At 41.9% G+C, this 16,990-nt stretch overlaps 1 protein-coding gene across 4 annotated transcripts in view; it reads left to right on the forward strand.

Annotated features, from left to right (window-relative positions):
* Nucleotides 1–16,990, forward strand: part of tdrd7b (tudor domain containing 7 b) — a 32,047-nt gene that overhangs the window by 2,883 nt on the left and 12,174 nt on the right. For 3 of the 4 annotated variants that reach the window (XM_004079730.5, XM_020711535.3, XM_011487317.4), the window contains exons 3-6: nucleotides 905–1,111; nucleotides 2,290–2,434; nucleotides 9,494–9,698; nucleotides 15,662–15,744. In XM_004079730.5, coding sequence (XP_004079778.1) covers nucleotides 905–1,111; nucleotides 2,290–2,434; nucleotides 9,494–9,698; nucleotides 15,662–15,744 — 640 coding nt within the window. Of the gene's footprint in view, nucleotides 1–904; nucleotides 1,112–2,289; nucleotides 2,435–6,890; nucleotides 7,030–9,493; nucleotides 9,699–15,661; nucleotides 15,745–16,990 lie in introns of those variants that run through there. The other variant, XM_020711536.3, reaches the window with a different exon arrangement.

Consider the following 16,990-nt stretch of genomic DNA (forward strand, 5'->3'; position numbering starts at 1 on the left):
TTAAAGGTTACTAATAAAAAAATTAAAAATTCAGTTAAAAAGTTGTAAAAATCGGTTAAATGTTTATATTAACTTGTTTGTCACATACAAAGCGTTGTTTTGTTATCAAAGGTGCTGCAGTACTTAATACAAAACATGTGCATTTATTATATTTGAGGACTGGCTCAAAAACGTTGATATCATTCTTTTATTAATAGAAAGATAGTACCTGGAATAAAATATTTCAAAATAAAATATCATCAATAGTTAAAAAAAAAATGACATCACAGTCATCGATTTCACCAAAAGTGCTATAAGTACTTCTGTAACTATCAGGTTAATGTCAAAAATACAGGTTTGAAATGAAAGATGTACACGAAAAGCTAGATTGTTTATTTTATTTTGCTTGTTTACCCCTTCAACACTGGAATTTTAGCTCCACCCTTAGGAAAAAGTAGTTTATTTAAGTGTACTGCAAGTATACCAAAAGTGAGGCTGTATACTTTAAGTTTACTTTTTCTATGTTTAAAGATGTTAAACTTAAATTGCCCTAATTTAGTAAGAAGTATTCAGTTATTATACTTACACTACATGTACATTGTCTCTAGCAGTGTTGCTATACCTTTACTCAAGTATATTTAAAATAAACTTCATGGAGACTACTTTTGCTCAGGATAGTGTTGACATTCTTTTAACTACCGTAACTCTTTAACCATTTAGGCAGTTAACGTAGTTCCAACTGATTTGAAAATGGAGAAAAGCGTCAAAGCCGATATGAAAAGCCGCTTTTCTCTACGACAGAATCGTACGATTCAGGTTGATCGTGTGAACAGCTAAAGACTTACGGTGCATCAAAAAGTGTGGGTTATTAAGGTGTCGCCGCCAACATCTTCAGTATTAAAGGGTCAAAAATCTCGTATTCCAGATGGCTGACGTGGAGCTTGTGAAGAAGATGCTGCAGGGCATCCTACACTCCAATAAAGCCGGGGTGTCCCTGTCCCGTCTGCAGTCGGAGTACAAGGAGGCGACCGGCGAGCAGATACCCCATAAGCAGATGGGACACAACCACCTGGACACGCTGCTTGTCAGCATGCCGTCTGTTGTGCGAGTGGAGCGCGGTCGCTCTGGAGAGGTAAGCCACGAGGACAAGACGCTACCCTCATAGCATCCATGTCAGAAAAGTAGATTGGGTTGATATCATTGACTGTTGATGAGAACTGGACTGAGTGAGTGTGACGTCACCCGTAGTAATTGGATGATTCCGGGTCCAACCAAATGAAATCAATTACGTCGCCACTATTTTGGAGTACAGGCACCGCCATGTTGGAGGCAGACGACATCAGTAGGCAGTGATTGGTCTGATGCTATGTACACACCGGACTGATGCTACCTGATACTCGCAGTTGGAAGAAAGAGCCTTGGCGCCAATTGTTGAAAGTTGTGGAAATCTGGTGAATCTTGCTCCAGGATTTTTCTTTCAGAGCTCTGTTCTGATATGTATGAAAGACTTGGTGTTCTATAATTCTGATTGGCCAATAATCAATTTCTACTTCAACTAGTTGGTACTTACGTGTTTTAAAAAGGACACTACCCACGCATCTCTACCAAGTCCGATTCCCTGATTGTTCAAAGTTCAACTGGTTTAACTGTTGACGTTCAATGACCATTTTGTACGTAGAGCCCGAAAACGGACAAAAAGAAATCTGTGGACTTTTGAACGTGGAAGCCTGAATCACTCATATACTGGCGTTTACGTAGACCTTTCATTGGAAGTGGATGTTTGAACGCGCATTTCAGAGCCAGGTGCGAGCATAGCATGAGTCATTGTTTCTATGGCTACCAAGTCGTTGTTTCTATGGCAACCACTCTTGCCAATTAGAAGTGAGCTTGTGGGAGGTCAACAGCCCTAGTGGGTTACACAAAATCTGTCAAACGTTTTGAATGTCAGACGTGAGGGCCAGCAGGCACCACCTGCTTTTTTTGAGGCATCTGATTGGTCAGTTTAACTTGCTCTACAGAAAACACATCTTGGGGGAAAAAAAATTAAGATTAGCAAGACCTTAAAAAAAAAAGGTAGCAGAGCAAGAATGGTTATTCTGACAAATATAATGACTGAGTAATAGGTGTTTATTTCTCAATAGAAATCTATGGACTTTTTGGTTTCAAGGACAGGTTGGGGGGGGGGGGGGGGGGGGGTCACTCAGTTCACTTCTCATATACAGTCTTTGAGCTGGCCACATTGTTCCCATCACTCCACTGTAACCCTGTGGGTTCTAACCTGGAGGTCCATATTCCTGACTCTTTTTCCAGGCATGCTATTTTGCATCAGGAGCCAGTGAAACGACCCATACAGCCAAAGTGATGGCCCGAGAGCGTGGCTCCAGGAGGACCAGCCGACCTCACCTGGTCAACACCCAGATGAGGGCGAAGCCTGCCCCTCCGCTCATCCTTAACGGTAGGTCCAGTTTTATGTCAGGTGTGAATGAGTTAGTTGGAAGGTGGATAAATGTTCCTGGGGGGTGGATGTAGATTCTAATCTGCTGTGTGGTTACAAATGTGCGACAACCCCAAAAAAATTGCTACATTTATTGGAACTGCTGGGTTTATTTGTAAATGTCTGCCGGTCCATGAGATGTAAGTTGGCACAGACAAGCAAAAGAAAAAGGTTTGTTCGTTTGTTTGTTTTTCGGCCTTTAACTCTCTAAAGAACCCCTTCGATCGTCTTTTAATCCATTGTAAAAGCGTTCCCAGTGGTCTTTTGATTATGGTTATGCCATTCTTAGACTAAAAGTAGACATCTTTTGTTGTTTTCTAGTGCATAGTTTCTGCAGAGTGCATTAGTTCATTTGAAATGTGCCTCAAAGTTGTGGGCAGGACTGTTGGTGTGAAAGTAAGGCTGCTCCCATTCCCCGTGATCCCTTTGTCTTCACGCTCTCCCACTAGCTTACAGCCCCACACAACCCCAACCGAACATTACCGGTCTGAGCCAGATGCCAGCTCAGTCGAGGAAAACCAAGACGTACATGAATTTATTCGCCTACTTGTGGATGGATCAGAACCGAGGGCAGCAACTGTAGCTTCTACAAACAGCATTTTATCGTCTGCTACTGAAGTACAACAATTTCAATAATGAAATACTCAGACACGCAGTTTTAATCTTACATTTCTAAATATATGTCCTCCCTCATCAGAAAAATGCTACTAGATCTTTAATTCTAGTAACTAGGTCTTTAATTGTGGTGCTGTCTGTGATGACAGGAAAATAACAGACGCTCTTTGAACTATCGTAACTTTATGCAATTGGCGGATAGTTCAAGCACTTAACTACTGTAAACTGTTGGGTATTGGTGTAAAGCTGCTTTTGTCTGCGTCAGAATCCGCTGGAGTTACGTTAATTGCGTAAACGTTGAAGAGTTACGATAATTTGTAGATCATTCAGTGGAATGATCTACAAATTACAATCAATCTCTGCATTCCAGTCAATGGCCGATTTATTTATTTTTATTTTGAAATGCACTACATGGATCTCTTTCACTTCATAACATTTTGGAAAAAATAATCAATATAGTCCTAAATTTATTTTTTCAACTTTCATATAAAGTAATTTATCAATATAAATCTTTATGAATCATTGAAGGGAATTGGAACGACTGGAGTTTTCAGTGTAAATCTTCAAAAATCTTAATTTTTTAATCAGTTTGTTCACCTATTGGTCTCTTTTCAGTTCCTCTAGAAAGAACCTGTAGCGTTCTGCAGTAAAAAATAAATTTTCTTCACAAGTATCAATATCAAACTTTATTTATAAAATAGCGCTTATCATGCATTTCGTGCAGCTCGAAGCGCTTTAACATTAAAAACAAAAAACACACAACATTACAGTAAAAACCCAACCCACCCTACACCCTTCCCACTCCTCTCCATTAAAGCACATGACCCACGACAATGAATGTTGACTACCAATACAAGTTAAAATAAATAAATAAATAAATGAATAAATAAATAAATGAATAAATAAATAAAAAAGCAAGCAAACAAACAAACAAACAAACAAGGCTTGGCTCTGCTGTGAGGAAACGGCATTTGGGAATCTCTTCATACCAGGAGCCAGCCCGCCCACGGGAGCATGGCCACAGCGCCAACCCAGACCGGGACAACACCAGGGTCCACTTCACAGCCGTGAGGCTGCAAAATTAAACCCCAGCCGCCCCAGCAAGGGCAAGAACTGCAACAACAGCCACCGGGCAAGCCGGCAACCCTGGCAGAAAAGACTCCCACAAGAAACACTGGGGCTAAAATCACAATAAGATACTAAAATTATAAGATTTATTAAAAAAAAAAAATAAATAAATAAATAAATAAATAAATAAATAAAATAAAAAACTGAGAATAAGATGCATAAAATGAAATGAAGTATAGTATAGAATATAGCCTATATTAAAACTAATAGAATAATTTAGCAGTTAAAATCAACTGAAAGCTAAATTATAAAGGTGGGTCTTGAGCCTCTTCTTAAAGTACAAACATAGATTAATGCTGTGTCTGAACTTCCTCCCCACTCCCTTACCTCTATATATAATGCAGGACTATTTATCTGTTTAATGCAAATTGGACTCCTGCTTTAAATGGCAAATATGACATCACCCATTTTCTGAAGTAAAACCTACAAATATGAAAATTTGCCAAAAACTACTCAGTTCAGACGATGAAAACTTGGATGGTTTGTAAAAAATAAATGTTCTTCAAATGAGAAGTCCTTGAAACACAATGCATTGTGGTCTATGTTCGCCTAAGTGAGCATTTTAAACAACTAAAGCAACTGTGTGTCATTTTTTGGAGATGCATATGCAAATTTGTGTCTTTCCTCGACCGTCCCACACATGTCCAACAGACTTTTCACGCATGTCCCACCAATGTATTACTTTTATATCTTGTATATATACATATCAGGTCAAAATTAGGTAATTGATGCACGAATCACTAATAAATTGCATATAAATAGCCTAATAATCAGGCTCTACCTTAATTTGTCTTCTTTGCATGGTTATTCTTACTACTTTTGTGGTTTTAACGTGATTCATTTGTTATACATTTGTGAAAATTTCATGTACCGTAAACACTAGGGTTGGGCGATGTCCCTTAAATTGGCAGTTGATGATGTTTGCTGTCAACCATCGGGATGGACGATGATATCGTGGGGGGGGGGGGTCTATTTTTAATTTTTCGTTCTTATATAATTGCTATTCGTTATTTAACTTTATTACTTTATTTATTTTATTTCCCAAATAATGACTCATCCGCGATGATCCAATATAAACTGAGGGAAGTGACTTTAACAAAAAAAGTAACAGACAAAATAGAAAAGAAGTGTAGTCCGCTCCCGCACTTAATTAGTCAAGTGGACCGGCGGAGCGCGGACTTACAGCTTTGTGTTTGAGGGGAGGGGGGGGGGTGCTTTGTTACATGAGCGGTATGTGTGGGAGATTTAGGACTGCGACCCGTCCCGCAGCTCTAGGGGAACGAGCTACCGAACTCAGAACCGGGTCTAGAAGTGTGTGTCTGAGCACAGCTCGGATCGTCAGCACTCACAGCGGCGGTGTGAGCTTCAAAGCAGAAATGTCGCTCAGTCCTTAGAAACCGTTCAAACAATCACGTGGATTTGTGTTTCCAGTCGTGTCCAGACTAAATAAAGGCTGATGTTATTCCTACATGTTTAAGTGCAGCCAAGATGCAGATTGCAGAATTTCCGGATGGATTTTATGTCCATCCAAAGCTAATGTTGTTAGCCCGTGTTAGCATACTGCTAACCCTGGCTTCTTTCCGGCTCCGTTCTTCAACAGAAAAAGCACTGACCACACGGATTAAGATAAAAATGATGAGCGAACAGGCGCTTCGTAATAACCGTAACACAATTAAAAGCACGTTTAGAAGATCGTCTCGTATATTACCAAGCTGACAAGTCTATGTATGTAGCCGCTCGGCGGAACTCATATCCTCTTCCGGTTTTTCAAACGACTCGCAGCGTGGCGGGGGCGTGACATCACGATGGTGTCTCTCCATCGTGATGTCACTCACCCATCACGATGGACGATGGTATCGTACCTAGTAAACACCTGTATTTTCTCTCTTTTCTTTTTTAAACACATTTTCAGAAATGACCAATTTTCGTGCATACAAAATCGACGTAAATAGAGTTGTATTTTTAGTTCTTTTTGTTCTCCAGCTGAACATTTAGGTACAGTAAACCTCCGTTCCCCACCTCCTCTCCAGCGTGGAAACACGGTACACCTCCCCCCGCCTCCAGTCGTGCTTTTAATCGTCTCCATTCCAGCTTTTGTGAAATGTCAAGCAGGAACAAGGAGGTGTTTCTCCAGAGCTTTCGTTAAATCCTTTTTCAGAATCTGCCAAAAATCTGGATTCAACAAATAAGGAGTGACTGAATGTACCTTTTTTTTTCATCTGTAATCTCTATTTAAGCTTCCTGTATTTTAATTAATTCAAGTTCGACTTTTTTTTAAACAACGAAAGCCAATTGAATGAGACAAAGTAACAGCAGACTCCGCCCACATCCCCTCACCGTGGACCGCAGCTGCAGGTTGTGTCGAGACGACCTGCTTTTCTGTGTATAAGACCCTCACAGATGCCACACGTAAACATGCACACGCTTTGGTGTGTTAAAGTCTTTATTTGTGCGTTCGTGGAACGTCCTCAAGCTAAACGTGTGCACGCCTCTGTTTCTGCTGCGCAGTCAGATGCTGCAGAACGTTCGTGCCGAGGGTCGGAGCTGGAGGTGGGGGCTTTGAGAAGGGGTGAAAGCAAAAAGAGGAGGGGATGCAAAGGAAGAAAGATGGCAAAGGAAGGAAGGAAGGAAGAAAGGGGGTGAAGATGCAGGAGAGAGTTAACAAGAGAGAGGGAGAGGATAGCATAGACTCTGCAGCGACTGAGGCTGTACTGCATGCAAACAGAACCCCCCCACCCCCCCACCCCCACCGCCGGGGTTATTGATATTCAGGATGAGACACACAGCAGTGACTGTGTGTCCATGCTGCTGAGGTAACGTAGCATCTGATCTTGTGTGTTTGCATGTGATCGGTGTTTTTCTGCTCCAGAACTAGCTGTCGGGGAGCAAGCAACCAGCCCGGTCGTTAGATTAGGGACGGGATGAGCTGTGTGAGCCGACGTGAAAGCATGAGAAAGTTCCAGAAGAAATGAAACTGACGTTATATGGCTGAGTGTGGGCGTGGAAATGAATGACAGCCATGCAACACATATGTGACGGGATGCTCAGATGGTGAAGAGAGGCCTGGTCGCGTGTGAGGAGAAACTGCTTTGGGCTTTTTCAGCTTCAACTGTGATTGACATGGGTTATACTTTGCAGTATTCCCTCCAATATTGCAGAAGTTATGTTCTAAAAACACAACCTGTGATAAGTCCATACCACAAAGTTGTCAACTTTATGTTTTTACAACTGATGATGTTTTGACCCTTGTGCTATCCTAGGCACATTAACATTGGGAGTTGGGTCATCTAGACCCACTAGACAGTGCGCTGAACCTTTTTTCTTCAATGATTTGTGATCTTCACTGGTGTCCATGGATTACATGAAATCTTTCCACCTTTATCCACCTTTGTCATGGTAGGGAGAACACGTCAATGTAAGGATCGGGTCATCTGGACCCCATAGGATAGCACAAGGGTTAAGGCTGTAAAACCCCTCACTACACACGGTATTAACTTTTTTATCAGACCAACATCAACATTTTCACACTTTTATTTCATGTAAGCGCTCAAAGTTCAAACCTTTGTAGAAAAATACGCCAATTATTATAGAATCAAAACAAAGATCTGATCGCGATCAAAGATTTATGTGCATTTGGCATGAAAAATTGCACACAAAAAAATCCACAATAAAGTGACCGCAAAAGTTTGCAATATTGCGAGGACCTCGAGAAGCGGCCTCCTTCTGGTTTTCTTCTGTTGATTCAATTCTATTCAATTCAATTTTATATATATAGTCCAGTATTGCAACACAGTTGTCTCAACAGGCTTCACTAATTGTACAAAACTTATAATCAGTTATAAAATACAATAGCTGATTGCTAAACTAGGACTGGGAAAACCTGACCTTAGACCCTCCTTCTTGGTAAGGAAGAACTCCAAAAAAAATGTCAGGTTCCATGGGGGGAAAAAAGAAGAAACCTCAGGGATGTCCTCATGAAGGAGGGATCCTCTCCCAGGACAGACGGGCGATGTACCAGAAGACTTGGCTTATCAATTCTAGAACTATGTGTTTAAATAGTCCAGCAGATGGGCCTAAAAGTAGATGAGAATAGAGGACAGAACCCCAGTGCTTGTCCAAAGAGGAATGTTTTAAGCCTACCTTTGAATGTAGAAACTGTGTCGGCCTCTCTTACATGAGCTGGGGGTTTGTTCCATAAAACAGGGGCTTGGTGGCTAAACGCTCTACCTCCAACTGTACTTTTACTAATTCTAGGAACCACAAGCAGTCCTGCATTTTTTTGGGAGCGACATGTTCTGTTTGGGTGGTAAGGGACTATGAGGTCTTTGATAAAGTACAGGGCCATACCATGTAAGGCCTTTTAGGTGAGCAGGAGGATTTTAAACTTAACTCTAGAATCAACTGGGAGCCAGTGAAGTGAAGCGAACACAGGAGTGATGTGATCTCTTCTGCTAGTTCCTGTTAATAATCTAGCTGTTGAATTCTGAACAAGCTGGAGACTTTTAAAGAACTTTTAGGGCACCCTGCTAGGTATCTATTACTTTTAGGTTTCTGTGTGTCTTTTGTTCACTTGCCTTTCAGCACATAAGCTACAGCTAGGAACTGCTGGACTACATCTCTATTGGGTTCTCACCAGCGCTAAAGGAAGCTCAGAGGAGAGTTGTAAACTGTTGTTCTTTGCCCGGCTCTAGTCTTTGGGTTGTCAGTTTGGAATTGGACACCCCTAAAAGAGGGCAACAAGCAGCCAAAACCAACGGGGGTTGGACTCCATTCTGTTTGAATCTACTCTAGTGGTGCAGAGGTAGAGTGGCCGACCTCGGAATAGGAAATTGCAGGTTCCCAGCTCACCTTTGCACAAATGGTATGCGTGACACGCTGAAATGCTTTACACGTGTTTGTTTGTGTGCATATGTATGTGCGTGTGAGCTGTAACTGTATTGTGTACGTATTGGCATATATGTGTGTGAAAGTTTTTAAAGCCAACAGAGATGTTATTTAAAAAGGCAGGGCCTGTCCACTGACAAACTCCAATATAACAACCATACTATGTGTAATATTCCTGTCTATTTACTTGATCTGGGTACAAATCCAAAGGCGATACTGTCTCGGCGCCTGTCACCACCTTTGCAGGATTGTGTTGCAGCTGTTTGCTGAGTTCAGAGTCTGAACCATCAACAACAGCACTTTTGCTGCTCTGCAGCGTCTCTGCGTCCGTCTGTTCCTGACGGAACCGACTTGCCTTCTCACTCACCCTTTGCTCGCCGTGTCTCCCTGCAGCCAAACCTCATACCTCCCTGAGGCAGCCAAAGATCAGGGGCCGAGGCGCGGCTAGAGGCGGAGGCGCCGGGCGATATGCTGGACATGGAGACCACAGACAGGCAAGGGACGTAAGGGATGGGCACTCTGACGGCGAGCCCGGTGGGCATCCCAACAAACTGTCCAATCAGAACTCACCCAACAGAAAAGCCAACGTACAAGACAAGTAAGTGAAGGGATGTGAACACACAAATAATAATGTTGACCCCAATTTATTTCTCTAAAGATTTACCCTCGTTTTTGCTCTTCCTGTAAGTTCTGCTGATGGTTGGATGGTGTTTAATTTTTACTAAATACCTCTGACCGGGTTTAGCTGGAGATGAATGACACTTTGATTTCCCCAGCCTTTGGTTGTGTCCGAATTCCTTCACTACTCACTATATAGTGCACCATGTAGTGAGTTCGCCATTTTGTGTCTACAAATTTAAATCCAAAATCGAGAGTCGTAGAAATTTTCCAGAAGTCTCTGCGAAAACCAGTGTGCATCGATGCTCACTAAATTGGCAAATACGGACCACAAGTCATTGCGTCGGAACAAATTTAGCCAAAAATATGTATTTAAATATATTTTTTTTGATAAACCATCAACGTTTTTATCTTCGGAAGACAGTGGACTCGTAAATAGTCAATGGAAAACGCTCATATTAATTCGATTTTATCTTTGTGAAATCGATGACATCTTATCCGCGGTTTATAAAAGAAAAGAAAAAAGGCATCCAGTATTGACTAATCAATACCCTGCAGTCTGCGTTGTTTTGGCAGAAATATTTTTCAGGACTTTTATTTCTGTTCTTGCAGAGCGCCATGTTCTTGACTGCATCTCTAAATAAAATCATCATTGATGTTTTTATTTCTCAAATCCGTCCGTCTTCTGTAAAATATTAATTGAACTTCTATTCCTCTGCCTGTTTCAGCAAACTCTTTCACAGGGACTTCATTCCATTCTCATTGTTTGCAAACCCATCTAGTATTTTTTTTCCCCTTTCCTTGTTCAGAATGGTTTAAATTAATTCTGACCAAAGTTTAATCTGGAATTTGCGTATTTGAGGCGATGAGGAGATGCTTACCTCTTGGCGAACACTGCTGAATTTCAGGAGTTGGATGTTGTAATGTGCAGGTGGAACGTTCCCTGCAGTAAACTAACGTTACATGAACACTGTAGCATCATTGAAGAGTGTGCACCTCACAACTGATCCACTTCTCACCTTGAATTTGTCTGAAGCTTCAATCACAACTGCCATTAAAGCCCCACTCCAATAAGATTTCTTTCTACTGTAAAATCTCACCCAGTGGTCTTTTAAAAACCAAAAAGCCACAGTCTCCTTTTTAAGACATATTGTCTGCAGAGCGGCAGAAACTCATTAGAAATTGACTTTGGGTTGTGGGCGGGACTGAGGGGGACTTTCACTGGTCTGGTCTATCGAAAAGCTGCGGAAAATTAGATTTCGCTGAAGAACGTGACACATAATGAACATGGCAGACCTCTGTCATCTTTTGAGGTGAGACGAGTCGGAGAATCTGCGGTTACATCAAAATGTTACCAGTTAAATGATTGTTTTATGTCAGCAGTAAAAGATTGATTTACAAAGAAATCAGAGAAAGGGATTTTTGTTCGTTTTAGTGTAATAAAATAGCATCGTAACAATATAAAAAGTAAAAAATAACTGCATAAATTAAGCTTTTTGATTGTCTTTAACCTTAGTATTTATACCAATAGTATTTTTGGGATCTGACATTGAGGGTTAAAACGTGTTTCACACGTGAGATCTGATCTCCATTACTAACCTCTGGCCTGCTTTACCTCTGGTCGCTTTTTGTCCTCACATCATCACCCCGCCAGCCTGTTCTTGCTTATTCAACACAATGTTGACGACTCTGGATTGTTCTGGTTCTCCAGCTCTGTGTGTCCCCGTCCTTTGTTGTCCACACTGCTGTTGTAAATGGAACAAGTATTTGAACACTTAAAAAAAAAAATGCGTTCAGTGAAAGGTCTCGTATTTGGAAACGCAAGCACAGAAGGAATACACAACGGAAGTCCACAACAGATGGAAGAGCTGAATACCCCTGTAGTATTTGTTGTACAGTAGAGTCAGGAAGTTCTTCTAACTTTGAACGTTCTCCTGAATGTGCAGCACCTTTACGGTCTTCACTCTTCCCTGCAGTTCAGTTGAATGGTATTCAGGCAGCAGACTGTGTTTGCTGGGTGAGGTAGACCCAACAGAACCATGATGCTCCCTCCTCTGTGCTTGTTAGTTGATACTTTACAGCTTTTGTTTCCTGACAGATTTTTTCCATCAATGTGAAATTTAAATTACATTCTAGCCCCGCACAATAAACCTTACATTTTCATCATTTGCAATACGCTTATCACAAAAGAAAACGGAAATTGCTATTTATTGCTATAATTGGTGAACTTAAATGTTTACATGCATCCTTAAACAATCCTGTGGGAGCTTAACATTGGAACAAATTAAATAGGCGATTACGTATGATTAAAGCATTTGACCAATCGGATGGTCGCTCCTGTGTAGACTTTGGATCACGTGGAGTGTAATTTAAGACTTTTATTTATTTAAATAAAACTGTTGCTGTTAAATGGAAGTTATGTATTTCGTTGTTTTGGTTCATGTGTTGTCATATTGTCATCCTAAATATTGATCTCTAATTTTGCACAGTATTCCTCATATCGTGCAGTCCGGTTTTGCTCGTGCTGGTTTGCGGCGCCTTCCGTCCGTGAAACCAGGGTTCGACTCCGGGCTGCTCCCTGTTCCCTTCTCTACCTCTGTGCCGGTTCCAAGCCCGGTTTGAGAAGGTTGCGTCAGGAAGGGCATCCGGCGTAAAACATTGCCAAATTTACCATGCGACTTGTTCGCTGTGGCGACCCCTGATGGGAGAAGCCGAAAGTGGAAGATTCCTCATATCGTGCAGCCTTATTCTAGTTATGGGAACTCTATGCATATTTTTTGTATTCCTGAGATTTTAACACTTTAGACCATTTAAAACTTTTTATTCGATGGAAATGGATCAGTTTGCCTAACAAATAAACGTATAAACTCATAATATTATATATTATATACCCATAATAGCATTTTAGACATATTAACTGACTGTAGTTAAAGCCTTAGTCACATGCAGGTTTTTGGACCTGTCTGAGTCTGTGGAGGGTCCTAGAGAGGAGTGGCCACATTTTAAGGTGAGGGCGGGTGTGTTTGGGGGGACGTGGAAATGGAACGTACAATTGTTGTGCGTGCGGTAAGTGAAGGATTTGTAAGAATAATGTAAGTTACACCCACTTATGATGTACGGATGAACCTCCAGTACTGGCTCTGTACTTACCGCGTGCAAATGCCGAACTGGGTGTGTAGATAATGCACATTTTTTGTCTAACTTTCTAATTTCTAAAAGTGTCTACAGCGCAAGGAGTCCACACAGAATCCTTGTATTGAGCCCTGCGTCTCACGCTGGCTTCAAATCTATTACATCCTTACTTACCCTTGCCTGTCGTATAGGTGTTCACTGCGACCATGCCTGCTGCATGCCTGTAGCCAAAATGTGCATCAACGTTTTCACTCTACGTGTTCACCAAGCGGTCTATGACTTAGATATTTGGTGCGGACCACCCGTATCTATTCGTAGGGTCAGCAGTGACCAAGTTTCATTTATTTGCTGCTTCACATGTTTCCATCCTTCAAAATAAAAGCCTGTAACGCAGACGGAGAGCAGGTTTGCTGGTGCTGCTGTGTGCGAGTCCATCCCGCAGCACAATGGCCCCACAGAATGAGAATCCAGGCCCATTGGAAGGGACACCAGCCATTTTTAATCCCTCCCCTATTGTCTGTTAGATTAACTCGTCTAAACCGACACACAGTGAATCAGCACATCTCTCTGTATCCCCTTAGATCTTCCACAGGCTGCTATCGTCCTCATGTGTTGACCTGCATATGTTTGTGTGCAGCTTTCTGCATCCTTATCGACCCACGTTAAAGGACATGATTAAAAAAAAAAACTCTACACAGACTTGTAATGACCTGTTAAAATCCTTGTTAATAACGTGTTATTAACCCTTCCCTCAACTGAAGGGAAGACCTCATCCACTATTTGTCTTCTGTTTACCATGCTGCCCTTTCATTAGTTCCAAAGAAGACCAAAACTACATGCAACCACATCCAATGACCCTTTGCTGGGGCTAGGGGGATTACACACTGACTTTATGAGAGAGAACTGGACAGTGCCTGTGACATCACTGATGGAAGAAAAAAAGCCTTGCTTCCAGCTCCAGCGAGATGAAGCCAATTCAGATTCCATTCAAACCACGATACGGACGTTGCCATGTTGGAGCCAGACGACAGCGATTGGTCCAAGGGCTCTGAGTCAATGTTTTCCTGGCAACTACTGTCGCCAATCAGGACTGAGCATGTTTGAAGTGACTGGAGAATCTGTCAATCAAACGTTGGATGTGGGGGCCAGCGAGCACCACATGCTTTTGCATGCCAAGGCATGTGATTGGTCAGATTAAAAGTTAAATAAGAGCTGTTTTTATCTCAATGGAAGTCTATGGGATTTTGGTTTCTTGGAGCCAGCAGGTACTTCCCCTTTGGAACACGAGTTAGGAAGGATCACTTCGTCCGGTTCTCGTTTACAGGCTTATATTCCCTCTTCTCTTCCTTGTTCCCCTAGTGAGCCATTCTGTTTCAGAAATGTGGCTGAATCTTGCATCACTCAGACTGTTGAAGACGCTTGGATGAGCAACAAAATGTTTCAAGGAAAAAGAATTAAGAGTCCAGTTGCTGCGACTTAACTTCAAGACTCTACACACAACTTTTAAGCGCAAAAGTTGTGTGTAGAGTCTCCGCACCTAAAATTTCTGGTGCGGAGAAGACTGTAAGGAATTTAAGGCCGGAAGCTTCTTTAGATTAAATCTCAGCTGCTATGAAAACGTATGCTGCTCAGCGACAGCATGCGAAAACAAAAGGAGTGCATGTTACCAGCCCACAAGCTTTTAAGTTTCACAGCTGTATAAGCTAAGCAGAAGACTTTTCTGCTGCAGCGGCAGGCCTCACACCACTCAAGTCCATACTGTGTCACATCACACCAGTCTTAATATTCCTTGTCACTGAGGAGGAACCGCTCCACTTCATGTTCCATGCCGCTGGGGATGGTGGCGTGGACCGCTCCTCTTCATTTTTCCTGTCACTAAGGAGGATCAACAGGACCACTCCTCTTACTGTTTCCTGTCACTAAGGAGGATCAACAGGACCGCTCCTCTTCATGTTTCCTGTCTCTAAGGAGGATCAACAGGACCGCTCCTCTTACTGTTTCCTGTCTCTAAGGAGGATCAACAGGACCGCTCCTCTTCATGTTTCCTGTCTCTAAGGAGGATCAACAGGACCGCTCCTCTTACTGTTTCCTGTCTCTAAGGAGGATCAACAGGACCGCTCCTCTTCATGTTTCCTGTCTCTAAGGAGGATCAACAGGACCGCTCCTCTTCATGTTTCCTGTCCCTGAGGATCAACAGGACCACTCCTCTTCATGTTTCCTGTCACTAAGGAGGATCAACAGGACCGCTCCTCTTCATGTTTTGTGTCCCTAAGGAGGATCAACAGGACCGCTCCTCTTCATGTTTCCTGTCTCTAAGGAGGATCAACAGGACCGCTCCTCTTCATGTTCTATCTTGCTGAGTAGGGTCACGAAGACTGCTCCTCTTCATGTTTCATGTCTCTGAGGATGGTTACCCCCAATTTAGGTTTTCCATCTTCATGGAGGGTTGCTAGGATTGCTCTGCTCCTCTTCATGTTCTCTTTCTTAGGAGGGAGTTCACCCCTTTCTGGCTTTAAAGACCTGGCAACTCATTGGTTTGTCTTTGTTCCGACTGTCTCACAGGTCCCCTCCTCCCAAATGTTGTAATGCTTGGTCTCCTGCATTTTGGGTTCCTGACAGACTTAAACTGTGCAAATGTGGACTTTTAATTTTTAAATGATGAACTCTTTCTGTAAATGAAATTTATTTTTTCCTGGAAATCATACTGGGAGTTACTTAAAGAAATCGACATAGAATGTTTTAAGTTAACAGGGATTCAGTATCTGTTCTTTTTTTCTTTTTTTAACCCACTCCCATTACTTTTATGTCCAGGCCCGACAAGAGGATGGCTCTTCCATCGCGGTATCAGAAGGAGGTGAACGCCCACCTGTCCAGAAACGTCCAGCAGACCAGTCGTAAGTGGTTCAGTGTTCCTCCTAAGTTTGGAACCAAAATACATTTCTGCAAGTTTGGATTTCTAATAAAGGAAAAACCACTTTGTATAAACCAGATTTCGATTTAGGTTTAGTGCTTTTCAAACAATGAATAAATCTTTGAAAAGAGCCTTTAAACCGGATCATATAACCTTACAAAGATGTCAATATGTGAGTGAAGTCCTTGACTTGAAGACTAATTAGAATAAACTTAAAGGTGATAGAGGACTCTTTTAATCTTCTCTTGTTAAAAGAAGACTTTTGTACACAAACAACAGAGTGAAGAGGAAACCTGTTTTTACAAGAAGCTCCTAATAGAAAACACACAAGACCTTTTGACACAACTTTTTCTATACAAATCAAATGTGCTGATTGGCATTGACTTTAAACAAATGAAAAGAAAGTAAGCCAATGCGGTAAATTTCCAGTCCATTTAAATCAAAGCATTTCAGCAATAGATGAAACGGAGTATAGTGTTCCCTCACTGTATCTATCGCTGGTCAGCTGTTGTGGTCTCGCTGTTTTACACATTTTTTTCCTGTGAAATCTTGCACAAACAAACAGCAAATTGTGTTCTGCATAGGGGTGTGACGATAACCACAACCGGTGATCACCGCGGTGATCATCTCATCATCGCACATTCCTCTTTTTGTTGTTGTTGAAAGTTCTGCATATGGTGCGTGATTTGAACTATAATAAACACAATCATCTTTGCTAATAGTTAACGTTTTCTGCGAGTCCTCTGTTCAAACTTCAAGGGCTTCTGGGGGAATTTCCATGCATTCATCTCCATTACAAGCTGCATGCGTTCTTGAGTGCGTGACACGGCCTCCCGCTGGAGGATTTTGTTTTTTGGGGGGGGGGTCGCAAGAGTCCCGACACCGCGACTCCTGCTGCTTCATCGCCGCGGTGATCAAAAATCCCACACCGTCACAGCTCTAGTTCTGCATCTTGATTGGTTGTAATCCGTTGTCATTCAATCTGCTCCTCGTTGTGTCTCCATTACAGAATGCGTTCAGTTTGCTAAATTTACACCAATCTTCAAGCAGATCTTTGTTTTCATTCTATATAATACTGGACTTATTTTTCTGTGACCTTTGAGAGTCTAAACAAGAGAGAAAAGTATGAAAATGTTCATGTCTGTCAGAGAAAAGTGTAGAAAGTTTGCAGTGAGGAGTTTTACAGTCGAAAAACATCCATCATCTTACTTTGCTGATCACAGCCGTCG

The sequence above is a fragment of the Oryzias latipes genome, chromosome 18, assembly GCF_053564925.1.
Source record: "Oryzias latipes strain Hd-rR chromosome 18, Olatipes_Hd-rR_3.1".
Taxonomy (NCBI): domain Eukaryota; kingdom Metazoa; phylum Chordata; class Actinopteri; order Beloniformes; family Adrianichthyidae; genus Oryzias; species Oryzias latipes.